The following is a 13,388-nucleotide window of genomic DNA, read 5'->3' as shown; positions in this document are numbered from 1 at the left end:
TTAATTACGCGCGGTAATATAATCCAAGGCAGCGGAGAATAATAGTCTCTAAATCCTTAAAGCAGTCTATAATTAAAATTAAGACGAAATTAAGGTCGAAGGTTCCGAGACGCTCTCTGCGTTTCGTCTGATTCCCCCTTCATCTCTCTCTTGAGAAAATTCTATCGTCCTTTTACATCTTGTATGACGAGAGGAAGACAGAAAAAGATAGAAGAATAAAGAGAGACGGGGCTGCGCAGTCTTAGTAGAAAAATAAGGAACGGCGATGCGCACTGCTAACGACAGTTACGTCATTCTGCAATATCGCAAATGGACGGAAATAATGACATCCTCTCTTTTCGCATTTACCGTTACTTTTTCAAACGTTAACAGAAGATCTTCATTATTAAGAGAGCGAGACGGGGATCGCGTTCCGTTCGTCTGTTTGCTCTGTCGCGACGATTTCGGGCCGGCCGTGTTACGCGCGAGAGATACTCACTTTCGTGCAGAACCGTGGTTATAGTCTTGATCGTCGGATCAACGAAGATACGAACGTCGAATCCGAGATTGCTTAACGATGCGTGGAGATTCTCGGCGTCCCTATCGGAGCCCTTGCGGGTGCTCATGCTCTCGAAGTGAATGTGGTTTAACACGAGCGCCACTCCTCTCCTCTTGTGATTCATGTTGTATTCTTCGGCGTGCGGGTCGAGGCGGATTTCGACAGGTTTCTGGCCTTCGTACAGGTGCCTGCACGGGAACATCGAAACGTTAGGACGACGTAATCAGATCGACGTTACTTGAAAATATCTAAGGAAAGCATTCGTGCGATGTAATATGCATCGGGGGCTTGGTAATCTTTCAAGATGAGCGAACGAGATTGATGTTGATCGAGCGCCTTTATTTCGTGCGAAAAGAAACATGTCTTTACACCGATATCCACGTTCAATTTATTGATCTTCGTTGACCGTTCCGCTGCAAATGGAAACTCTCGGCGTCGTTCGTCAAAAAGAAAATATCTACGTGACGTAGACGGAGGAATCTGTGAGCGAAAGGAGCAACGATTGCTTTACGATTTTTATTCTACTGAAAGACGGAAAAATAACCGACCGTAGGGGCAGCTGTTCTTTCTCGGTGGACTAATTACCGCGGGAGCTCTCTTGTTGTGTGAGTCCGCTCGCGGAAATACGGAAGCTAAGAACTTCCGTTGTTCTTTATAATTGTCCGGTGCCTTTGTACGAAAGAAGTCGACCTCGCGGAAGTACGCGCGCATCAACCGGTGCACACAAACAGGGATGAGTACGCGACATTGCGGACGAAATAAATGTCAGTAGCATTTAGCGCAACGTCCCGGCACTGTTGGCGTAATTAGCCGGTAGATAGCTGCAAAATCCTGACTCGAGGACAGTTCTGAGTAAATGGATGGCGCGAAGGACGCACGGAAAAACAAAGAGAGGACGAAGAAAAAGAAAGACAGACAATTAGGAAAAAAGAGAAGGGTAGAGTGGGGGGGGGGGAGATAGTGAAGGGGAGGAAGAGAGAAAAGCATATCTGAAACGTTTTGCCTTTTTGCAGCTAGTTTAGGGGGAGGAGGGGAGGGGAAAGAATATCGGAACATTTTTCTTTTAAAGGCGAACGGCGGATCCTTCTCTTTTCGCGCAAAGTACGCCGGTCTGTTTCGTACTTTCCGCTCACGTGCGCTTACGCAGACGGATATCCTGTTTAGCCGAAGGACCCCGGAATCGGACCGGGATCATATCGCGGTCAATTTAATTTCAACTCGGATTGCAATCGAGAACTTCCGCCGCCGCCGCGATTCCACGGCGTTTTATCGCGCGGGAACTGGCCCTCCCCGCTTTACCGTCGTTCGCATCGCACGTACGCGCGATCCAACTTTTGCGAGAGTTGCCGCGATTACGACTGTTCCGGATAGGCCGACTACGCCGGTCGAAAGTAAATCTCCGGTATTGTACAAGGGGGAGTGCACGAGGATACGGAAGCGGGGCCGCCTGCACTACCGTTGCACTGAATGGGTTATTAAGTCCGGACGCTAAGCCTCACGTGGCTGAACGCGTGTTCTTTCGAACGCTCTGATATCGTGGATAAACGTCGTCAAGAACTGCGCTTTAAATTGAAACGGTAACTAAATAACATCTATAATTTTGTGGGTGTGTGTGTGTAGATTTAATTCCGGCAGATCGAAAGTGAGGCAGGTCGCGGACGTACGAAGCGCGCAGCACGCGAAGCAAATTAGATCAATTTGCAGAGACATCAAGATCGGATGAAAGCTCTTGTTATTATTTCTTATTTTAATTGTACATCCAATTGCACGTAGACACGAAATGAGAATCGATCGTCTCGGTTCTACCCGTTCTCGGCGCGCGTTCGGACTGCTTTTCTAATTGCCGACTAAGTGAACGATCGTAACCAAAGGACGTGATAGATTTAAATCCGGGGAACTCCCTGAACGACACACCCTCTCTCACCTGAGAGAGAACCGCCTAGGTTATTTCCTTCGCCTCCTTCTGCCGTAACGATAACGAGATTATGTTATTACTGTAGGTTTTATCAAAGAAATGTTCCGTGAAAGACGCGCGTTCAAAAGAACGCTGCGAATCGATCTGTCATCGCGATTTACCGTTATGTAATCTTATTAAATTTTATCTCATTTTGCTGTTCACGACGGTCAATATTTTGTTCGATATTGCGTTACGCCATTTCCAAGGAGCGCCACGATATCGTTAAATGCATAATTAATCTGCATACGAGAAAAAATTAGTTGAGACAACAAAAAATGTCGTTGATACAGTGAAACCTCGATATCACGGAGTGCCGCAAATATCCGCAGTTGATTCAATCATATTCGTCATTGATTTCAATAACAATTGAAAAAACAATACACCGTCTTTGATTTAATAAGATACAATGTTGGATTAAAAACATTTTAAATTGAAATAATGTTTTGAGAAATTAAGAATTCAACATCACAATATAATTACGGGAACTATGATTGAAATGAATAGGAAGTAATATGATTTCGCAGAGAAAACACTACGGATATCGTTTAATTAGATATGGTTGCTGCAATAAAATAATAATGTTATTTTTCGCCTATGGATAGATGAAGATTGTTAAAATCTCTCTATTAACATTAATTTAAAAGAAAAAGTGCCGCGAATGTATGACCTGGAGTGCAACACGAATCTATATTTTCATTTATTATCAATTTTTCCAACTTGCTGGACGCCTCCGAGTCGCCGGTATATATATCCAGACGCGAGTAAAGTTTACTACGAACGAGGCAGTCGCTGAGGTTCTTTCCGCTCGTTACGAACTTTATATATAATTGAAATAAGTAATTATTTAGTTGAAGTAACTAGATATATGATTAATTCAATAAACTTTTTCGAAACTGTTGTACTGTTGACGCAAATACTGAAGCGATTATACCATTAGCATGGCGTATTTGTTTCGATAATATATTCAGAAACGAATGGGAAAAAGATCCCGTGACTGTAGAAAGAATCACAAAGGCCTAGGAGGTAAAGACAAATTTACAGCGACAATTATATTTACGGACGAACAACCACAGCATTAGTATTATCCGCAAAGCGCGGACTCATGTTGTGATTGGCAGCGTACGAATGCTGTAAACACCTTAGACCAATATAAACACCAGCCTGCCCTTCATTACACAGTTGGTAGTGCAATTAAACCAATTTATACGGATTTAAGCAACGATGGTTTATTAGAACGATGCGTTAGAGGCTTCTTTCAAAACAATAATAAAAGGGCTGCATAATATTATATGGTGTGTCGCTTCAAAAGTATTTCATAACGGCGCTAAAATCATAGAAATAACTACATTTGTTGCGGGTTTTATTTTTCAATGAAGGTAGCAAGAGTTACCTACAAATGTCACAATTACCGAGAGTGAATACAGGCCGCATCGCGCAAGATTATTACTAGATCGAGGACGCAGAACGCATCGGAAGAATTTGCTTGGAAAATTATGCGAGGGGAGAAATCTACGTAGAAGTCTGAGAAGTCAGCAGCAGTAGATACTTCGACTGAGAAGAAAGACGAGCTTATACATGAACCAGAAATAGTTCCCATGTTTATAACCAAATCTGCATGTGATATTTTTTCACTAATACTAAAAAGTACACAAAATAAAATAAAAAAAGCCCGATTTCAATATCTTTATTAGTTTCTTCGTAATAAATTCCCAAAAGAGAGGTACTTTTTTGGTCGTCCGGCCTGCTATTTCCCCTTAAAAGTGACGATCGTTACATCACGGGTTCGCTGCTCGGTTTTTATCCATTTGGGAGAAAAGTTGGTCTCGCGGTTGAACCTATCCCGCGACGAGATATCATTTACTTCCCGAGCGTACTGACAATTGCTAGACAGCTCGTGCGCCGTATGCCATTAGTCAGGCCGCACGCCGGACTGACAAAGCAACATATATCCGCGACGTTTTGTCCGCGACAAGTGACACACGTGTAACTATGAATACGCGTCCGTGTGCATACGTGCAGCGCTTCTGCCCCAAATATGCGTCATTGATATCTCGCCACTGCGGCGTGCGTCCTGTCCCCCTACGTGTTGCGTACGTTTCCGCGCTTTGTCGAGGCGCCTTTATCTCATTATCGTCGGAGTGCCGGCTTAGCGAACGTTCGCCTTCATCAATTATTATCTTCCGGTGTCGCGCCTCTTTGTATCTTTAATTCCAAGAAACGCGCTTAATGCACTCAACCCCCGATTTCGAATCGATATCGGTCTTGTTTCCCCGATTCGTGAACGTTAAATGAATATTTTATTACTTTGCTTCTTATTGATCTATTTTTCGCCCGATTGTAATCCGACGGACTGGACGTCGCTGCGTTGTAATTCTACTTGTGCTCGTTAGGATTAATCTTGTTAAAAGTCTCATCATTAAAAATAGAAAACTCGAGCGCGCGGCGAGCGGCTGCGAGGCGATTAAAACTTTAAGACGGGGAAAAAGCTGAAGCACGAAGCTGAAGAGCAAGCACACAGAGGGTCATTGTGAGCTACGCTCGCGGATGGATGCGCTGATGAATATATGGAAATGACGCATACGCGCATGTACACACACACACACACACACGTGGTCACCGTGGACACTCAAAACACGTGGACGACGGCGAGAGGGACCGACCAGACCGGCGGGGGAGAAGGATGACGGGGTCGAAGGGTGAGAGTACAGGTCGGATGTGACAAAACCAACGTGGGGCGTTTACAAACTAGTCATAAACGCGGTGAGCCAGTGGCCATTACGAGACAAATGTTCGTCGTGGGAGAAGTGAGTTACCGGCATTACTACGGACTCCAGCGGCGTTTACTTCGGGCTCTAAAACATTTTGCGCCTAACGGCCGTCCAACTCCGACGGTATTATGAATATAAATCCACTCCACCGGACCCCTTCCTCCTCCCCCTCCTGCACCCTCCGCCGTACAGACCCGTGTTCGCTCCGGTATCCGACAATTACACCGGCCATGCGTTATGCACGGCTGTGAGAATAACCAGATTAGAACAGAGCGGAATCGTTCCCATGTGTGTACGAGATTCTCGATAGGAAAAGAATAAAAAAAGAAAGAGAGAGAGAGAGAGAGAAAGAAAAGACACAGAACATGCAGTCGGTCTAAATAGATAACGATGTTCCGTAATGCGTCTTCGATCACGGCCTTCCTCGCGGACGCGATAAACTCGATTTCACGTGGTAATCGCGATTAGCGACAGTAACGTCTATTGCTGCAGGTGATCAATTCAAGATACCGGGACGCGACACCGAATGAGAGAGACATTGAGCCGACTGCGAGCTCCCTGCAACTGTCTCCCGAGAGAAAAATATTTTCACTCGAAAAACACGACGTAATAGTGCAGGCTTGGAAAAATAAATAGCAGCTGCCGCACATCGCGATACGTTACGCGCGAGGCTAACGCGTGCCCGGCGATATTTAAACGGACGCGAAATCGAAGCGAGACGGCACTTTTTCTCACCAGGGTTTCGCGAAAAATTAAAAAAGAATCACATNGGGGGGGGGGGGGGAGCCAAACGAGAAGAAAAAGCGAGAAAGCGAGAACCCGGGTCGAGATTTTAGTTCTACATTAAGCCTATTTGATTCTATATTAAGTTCTTATCAGGTCTTCTATTGTATTTTTTTGATGCTACAAAGGAAAAGTTATTACCGTTTTCTCCACTAGAAGACTTAATGTGGAACTAAAATTTAGACTCCGGAGGCTTAAATTTCTATTTCTAACATTAAAGGGTTTTTATTTAAGGAAATTTCTATTTCTAACATTTATTAAAGGAAATTTCTATTTCTAACATTTATTGTGCTCCTTTGACGCCGCAAATAGAAACTTATTTCCGTTTACTCCCCTTTAAAGACCTGGTGTAGAAATTTAAGATTTCCATCCGATTATCCGATACGTCGCGGCGCGACATCGGCTCAGGCACGGTCAATTCTTGCCCGCAACGCAACGTTGGGCTGATGTCGGTGACCAGTATCGCACCGACACGTAACATTGGACCGAGAGTCGGGAACCAGTTACCGACACTGGGCCGGCACTGCAATTCTAGAACCGTACATGGATAGACCTAATGTGGGACTGAAATTTCGACTCGGGGCGCGACGAGAAGGCGAAGAAGAGGAAGCGTGCGAGGGCGAAGCTAAGAGGAGTCTAGTGTGTCAGTACGTGGATTACCGGCGGGCGCACACCTCTGTATCGAAGTTTTATATCGGCCACGACGTGACAAAGTGGTGCTTACTTTGCTCGACTGAATGGCCATCCGTCCGGCACGCTCCGTTGCGGCTGGTCCGACAGCGGAACGCTCCGCTGTTTCGGCTCCGGAGTGCACTCGTGGTCCGCCTGCATGTCCCTTCTGGTTGGATATTTCCTAACGATCGTCCGTCCACCGTTTTCCCGATCGCTGACGCTCTCTCCTCTCGCCCGACTGCTCGTTCGCTGAAAAGACACGCACGCTTCGCACTGGGAATTTATCTTATCGACGTGTGCTCGCGTCCGTGAGGAGACACCAGATAAAAGCGTCGACGATAATACCTGTAATCTACAACATCTCCGTGCTTATTGAATACTGTTAGCTGGCTCAATATCGCGCCGCACATCGCGCCGAGAGTTCGGATTCGGGACTGATATTAAGCGCTTTTTGGGACAACGCATCTCGACTGGAATGCTCCGGTCGCGTGTATAGCGAACGGTAATGCGTATTCGAGATGGAAATTGCTGCAGCGGTTGCTACGGTGATGGGCCAACGCCGGCCGGTGAGACGTTTGCGTTTAGCGTGTCCGATGCACGGGAACGCGGAAATGACGGGTTTGCGGATAGACAGGGAAAAGGAGCAGATTTTGCTACTTACAACGGTCGATTCGGGAATGTAGATTTATTACGTGATATCTGTTACGTAAAATCGAGCGCGATATCGCGTCTTAGTAATGTGTTCGTGAGACAAAAGTCTCTTCCTCGTGAATATTACGCGACTTGCATCAACTGCAAGTTATTACGTTTACTTCTCTCCAACAATCGATTAGATAAACGGAATAAGCTCGTGTCGCACGATAAAACATTACTTTCATATCATTTCACTCGATAATTATTGATTTTGATGCCATGAGAGATGTCTTTTTTATCCTAAATATAGATAATAGGCGGTGAAAGCTTGTGTGAGGGTCTCACCATCTGCCTATAAAAAGCGTGCAGCAGTCATTAGTCCATATTTTGAACTTACTCTTATCGATAAAAATGCTTTAAATGTATTTTATTGATAAAAGTGAGTCCAGAATATGGGTCATAAGCTTGGTAAATCAGTAAAGGTCATATCCGTAAGTTCAGTTGGGTAAAAATGTAAAGTTCAGAATCTTATTCTGATTTGAAGTTCACTTAAAAATCTATAAGCTCAGAATTTATATAAAAACAATATCATACAAATCTATTCACAAATTCAATTCTCAGAGAATAATTTATACTTTCACACAAGAATTTTGTATTTATCTTTAATTGTAAATAGTAATAGTCTATCATTTTTTAAATAAATGGTTTGTTAATAAAAGACATTCCTGTAAATCGATAACTAAACATAACTCAGCAAACTAGTATTACAATCGTCTACTTAGCCAAACATCTTAAGATCTTTCTGATCCACAGTCTTTAACTGACGCAGTCAGGTCAGAAGCAAAAGTTAAAAGCTTTAATAATCAAATTTAATAGTCCTATTGTGTTTTTTTATATATATAATCTGAATTAAAATATTTTATAAAGTAAATTTAATTCACACCGTATCAAAGTTTATTTGATAAAAGGTCCAACATAGGAGTAAGTGAATTTCAATTATTAATAATTACTCGCTTCTCCTCTTTCTTCTCTCATTTTCACTCACGCACACATATATCATACAATACAAAACTTAAATCCTGTCCATCCCAAGATAAATTGGTTAAATCTTCTAACTCTAAAACAGCAATTAAATAAAAAAAAAAGTAATATAATCAAATACATATTCACAACACGACGTGACACAATTTTACCTTTATCGCAACGATTTCCCCTATCTCCTTATTTTTCTGTTATTATCGATAATACCAATCGTCACACTACAGCACGATAACCGTGTACATGATAGATTTCCGGATGGAAAAGCTTGACAATGAACTTTTTCGAAGAGAAGAATATCCGCGCGTTGCCAGCTACCTCTTTTCTTTCCCTTTTCTTGCTTGGCCGAGTATGTTCTCGAGTTTTCAATTCTGTCGTCAAATATCAACAAGCAGCCGTTTGCCCCGTTGCCCTCTAGTTCCATGCCGTGAGAATATCGGCGTTTCACGACGTGTTTGTCCGGCGCGCACGATTCCCTCGGCCATGCGAGAGCCGGACCGGCCGCGCATTTCGGGAATTCGGGCGTTCTACTTTACCGCCACTTGCCGATCGACCGTGTCGTGCGGTTCCCGCAGTTAATCCATAACGGTATTTGAATTGGCGATGCATGGCGTTCAGTATGATAATGACGAGTGTGCTTTATGGGTGTTCTTGCTCGGAGAAGGAAATCGGGCCCTTCCCGGCCGGTGTTGTAAAACGAGACTCGGCATACTGAAATGTAGGGATCCGAGCATGACAACACACACTTAGGCGAATCAACCGGCTGTTTGTGCGAAGAAGAGTGGCCGGGGTGGCGAGAGATGTATGTGTGTATGTGTGTATATATATATATAAATGAACATGCTTGTTGAACAATAAGAAGACTATCGGATGTCAGCGATATTTTACGCAACGGCGCGCCGCCTTCGAATAATGCCGCGGGGATTTATGCGCTCGAGTATGTTCCAGCTGCCACTTACGCGCGTTTAAATCGGAAGCGATTATCCTGACAGGCGTAATCGATTCGTAACAGACGACGGGAGAAAACAGGAGAATTCTCGCTTGAGCGAAAATTTAATTGTATAAAAACCTTTAATAAAGATTAATTATGATTATTCAATATCTTTTATTACATCGATTAAAATATAGAAGGTTACACGATCCTCCGAATCAAACCTCCCCCATCTCTGGATCGAGTCTCCCAGAATAGGGGGTACTTGGCACATTTTGTTTGTTTTACTAAAATATAATTTCGTTTGTTTTGCTAAAATGAAAATCTCTAAAAATTATTATTTTTTCTTAACTTGATCAATGTGGTTAAATACATTATTAAAATATCTATGATATAGCATAAGAACGTTTAGACATTTCTTTCATTTTTTGAGATATTCAACGAAATCGAAAGGTGAGGCGAAGTGTTCCTAGATTCCCTTACTCAGTCGGCGGGGATAATTAACAGCTAATAGCTGATATTAAGCCCAACTACAAAGCAAGGAAACCTGATTAATTTCTCGAAAGCCGAAGAATGTGTCTGACTGTTGCAAAACGGTAAAAGTTTCGAAGGCGCATACAAATGAAGGAAGTAAATTATAGTGTTTAACAACAATATAAGAAGAAACATTTTCAAAACTTAGAAGTGTAATGGGAACAGAAGAGAGAACTGAAAGCATGCTGTAATATTAGAAATTAGCGTGAAAGTCGCAATTACATCGGAACAGTTCACACAATTAGGAAGGAGCAATTACTATTTCTTTTCAAGATCATCAACGAGAGAGTCACCCCAGCGTTATTATTCGTGAAAATACCGTCACGTTTAATTTATCGACAGGAACATTCGCGGATGAACGTCACTCGACACGAGATCGCCTTGTCTTCCCTCGCGCGTCGCGAAATGGTCGTTTTTATTAATTCCCGCAAAGTTTGAGGAACGGCGTGCTCGCGCAATTTCCATCCGCGAATAGCCGGCAAATGGGTAATAGGGTACAGCCGCCGCTTTCATCAAAGCTCGGTGCAGGTCCGCGAAGTGAGCCAATGGGCGGAAATGTCCATTTGCTGGTTGCAGTGCTTACCCAGAATGCTGAAAGCGGCCGGCGGCTCCTACGGCTGACACTCTTCGCCCCACACATCGTTCCATCCTGTTACGAGAGAATCGCCAGTCATGACACGCGGGGGAGGAGCTGATGTCCACTCACGTCGGAATTTCTCTTTACCTCGCGACTTATTATTCCTTCCTCGATGCTACCGACGTCGCGCCGTACGTCACGTATGCGTGTAAGGCAACCGCTATCTTATTCACGTGACCGTGTTCGTATTAACCCGCCGTATAAGCGACGAGATCGCAATATGCCGTGAATAACATGAACGCGCCAGCGATAACCGAGACTGATTATTAATACTATTTATGCTATTTATGGAGAAAAATGCTGTCGAATCAACAGAGTAATTCCAATAGCAGCGTAATTGGTATAAATCTTTTTAATGCAATGGCAGCATCTATTGCATTAAATAATTAACATAAAACTGTTACATTATATATTGTTTCAATAATTAAAGTATTAGTTTCAATGATATGGTTATTGAATCCAGAAAATTTACTCCAATTACGCGTGCCGTTGAAAATTCTATATTCAACAGCTTTTTTCTCCGCGTATGTTATTTCGCATTTCGTATTTATTATGTCTCATTGATAATATTATTCTGCATTATTATTGTTTCATTTTATTTCGTTTTATTTCATTTATTTACATTAAAGGGAGAGATAAAGCATTAATAACAGCTGTAAAGCTGATGCTGCGCATTTTGGCTGTCCAGCGGATGTATGGTTAGTCACATAAAGTCACATAACACTTTTCTCGATGAGTTTCGCAACGCATTTAGTATCCAATAGGAAAATATGTCGCCTGAGAATTACTAAAAGATAAATTTTCATATCGGACACGAGCGACTTTCCGAAACTCATCAAAGAAAAAATGTAACCTTTTTGTGAATGATACGCATACTTGTAATCTGCGTGAAGTTTGTCAAACACATAATGTGTATGTTGTTCGAAAAAGAATAATTATTATTATTGCACTGAGAAAAAACAAGCGGTTGGATTGACAAAACCGATAGTCACTCTCGTTCACGAAAATGTTGTGTTCATTGAATAAATTACGCGTTGGCGCAACATTAAAATAATTGGTAATTCATTACAGCAAATACATAATTTGTTCAGTGTACTAAACGTTTGGTCTATTTAAGCAAATTTTCGTTGATATTTTACCACTTTTTTCTCAGTATATTATTATTATTATTATTATTATTATTATTATTATTATTATTATTATCGGGCGTCGAGAGCTCTCTCATTAATGCCGAATTATTGCGAAAAGAACCGGGGGAAGAGAGACGTACGTGAATATACGAGAGGGAAAAGCACATTTTTCGATTCTCCGCAAAAGCAAAAATCGCGCTCCCGAGTCCGAGGATTTATATCGAATTGTTGTGATTCGATTACGCGAAAATACGCAATTAGTCGCTGTTACCTTGTTTCCAGACATACAACATGGACGCCCAAGTTGGCGAATCGTCGGCATGCGCGACGGCACTGCTCTGCGGAGTTAAAGCCAATTACGAGACTGTTGGGCTGGATTCGTCCGGGCGCTTCGAGGAGTGTTACTCCAGTTTCAAGGCGCGCGTCCCTTCGCTTATTAATTGGGCCCAGGATCAAGGTGAGTCTGTGAGCAGGGGATACATGGCACGTAAAGTACACGGGACTGTAAGTAGCTGTTTACGCGACATTTGACAGCGTCGCTGTTATTTCAACGAGTCCAGGATTTCGCGCGTCGCAGATTCCTCACGGTGAATTACGAATCGAAGGTGTAGACGTCTAAGATCGTGCTGCTCGCGAATTCCTCGACGAATTTGAAGCGGACAGCCCGCGTCTATTACACACATCTCGGATTTCTCGCTGAATTCGGAATCGATAACGCGAATTTGAATAGTAGCGTCTCGGCTCCACCGGTGGGAAACACGGATCGGTGAGAGCTGGTCGTTGAATATTGGGCACATGGGTAACAATTTCAATCTTAATGGGAGGATAAAATTCTTCGACAACGTGCAACGTATACACAGTTTCAATACGGTTTGAATACTTTTTTTACCGATGCGGTTCGGAACACAGCCGATGGTCCCGAATGAGAGAGCTTGTTTTCGAAAAATTCCCAGAAATTAAGTTCTCTCATGGGACCATAGGTTGGCTATGTTCCAAATTGCATCGAAAAAAAAGTGTTCAAACTGTATTAGAACCAAGCGTTTTCAAAACTTATTTTCCAAGCTCTCAACATATGGTAAAGTGCTGTACAGTAACGACCCACCGCTTCGAACCGATCTTTTATCTCGCGAATAATATTTTTAACACATTGTTAAATGCGTTATTGCACGAGTTGCAGGTTTTGTAAACCATAGATTTCGTAAACACTCCACTAGTAATATACTTTGGGGCCATTCAACACTTATTTTACGCGAAATTTGAGTATTTTTTATCCCGTCCTCCCTTAACACGAAACTACGTCAAAATTTGCACATTTTCACCAAATGTGTCACGAATGCAAACCAAATGGGTAACCGTATACATCTATGGTTACAAATTACGCTATTTAATTTCACGTTTCATGGTGTGTCTTCTCTGTATATTCTTTCTCCTTACTACGTTTCTTTTCAAAACTTTTACATCACCAACCATAGAAAATCTAATGCAGAAGATAGAAACATCTTTATACCGTGATAAAATTGTTATGCGTGGACATATGAAACCCCTTGTGCAAAAGTAGCTTGCAAGACGAACATTTCCCTGGATTTTTATATTTTCTGCCATTTCAAATTGTTTTCAGTTTCGATGTCAATATTGGTATCGATATTTTTGTTCTGCCACTGGTATCACTAATGATATCGATACTCTTGATCGGCTACCCGTTTCAATATTAGTATCGACACATGGTATCACAACATCCTTACGCGTTGCGTTCGGGCGCATTAGTCA

At 42.7% G+C, this 13,388-nt stretch overlaps 2 protein-coding genes across 4 annotated transcripts in view; one reads left to right on the top strand and one right to left on the bottom strand.

Annotated features, from left to right (window-relative positions):
* The window catches only part of LOC106748001 (caspase-1-like), a 46,732-nt gene extending 34,771 nt beyond the window's left edge, over positions 1-11,961 (bottom strand). The window contains exons 1-3 of one of the 2 annotated variants that reach the window (XM_014626130.1): positions 11,893-11,961; positions 6,771-6,967; positions 479-726 (exon numbers count right to left, since the gene is read on the bottom strand). In XM_014626130.1, coding sequence (XP_014481616.1) covers positions 479-726; positions 6,771-6,967; positions 11,893-11,943 — 496 coding nt within the window. In that variant the 5' untranslated portion in view covers positions 11,944-11,961. Of the gene's footprint in view, positions 1-478; positions 727-6,770; positions 6,968-10,437; positions 10,566-11,892 lie in introns of those variants that run through there. The other variant, XM_014626129.1, reaches the window with a different exon arrangement.
* Positions 1-13,388, top strand: part of LOC106748000 (alkaline phosphatase-like) — a 206,526-nt gene that overhangs the window by 127,976 nt on the left and 65,162 nt on the right. The window contains exons 1-2 of one of the 2 annotated variants that reach the window (XM_014626128.1): positions 1,977-2,115; positions 11,904-12,078. In XM_014626128.1, coding sequence (XP_014481614.1) covers positions 11,913-12,078 — 166 coding nt within the window. In that variant the 5' untranslated portion in view covers positions 1,977-2,115; positions 11,904-11,912. Of the gene's footprint in view, positions 1-1,976; positions 2,116-11,903; positions 12,079-13,388 lie in introns of those variants that run through there. The other variant, XM_014626127.1, reaches the window with a different exon arrangement.

Source organism: Dinoponera quadriceps, unplaced genomic scaffold (genome assembly GCF_001313825.1).
Source record: "Dinoponera quadriceps isolate SergipeBrazil2010 unplaced genomic scaffold, ASM131382v1 scaffold2167, whole genome shotgun sequence".
Taxonomy (NCBI): Eukaryota; Metazoa; Arthropoda; class Insecta; order Hymenoptera; family Formicidae; genus Dinoponera; species Dinoponera quadriceps.
This window is presented reverse-complemented; position numbering and strand designations above follow the sequence as displayed.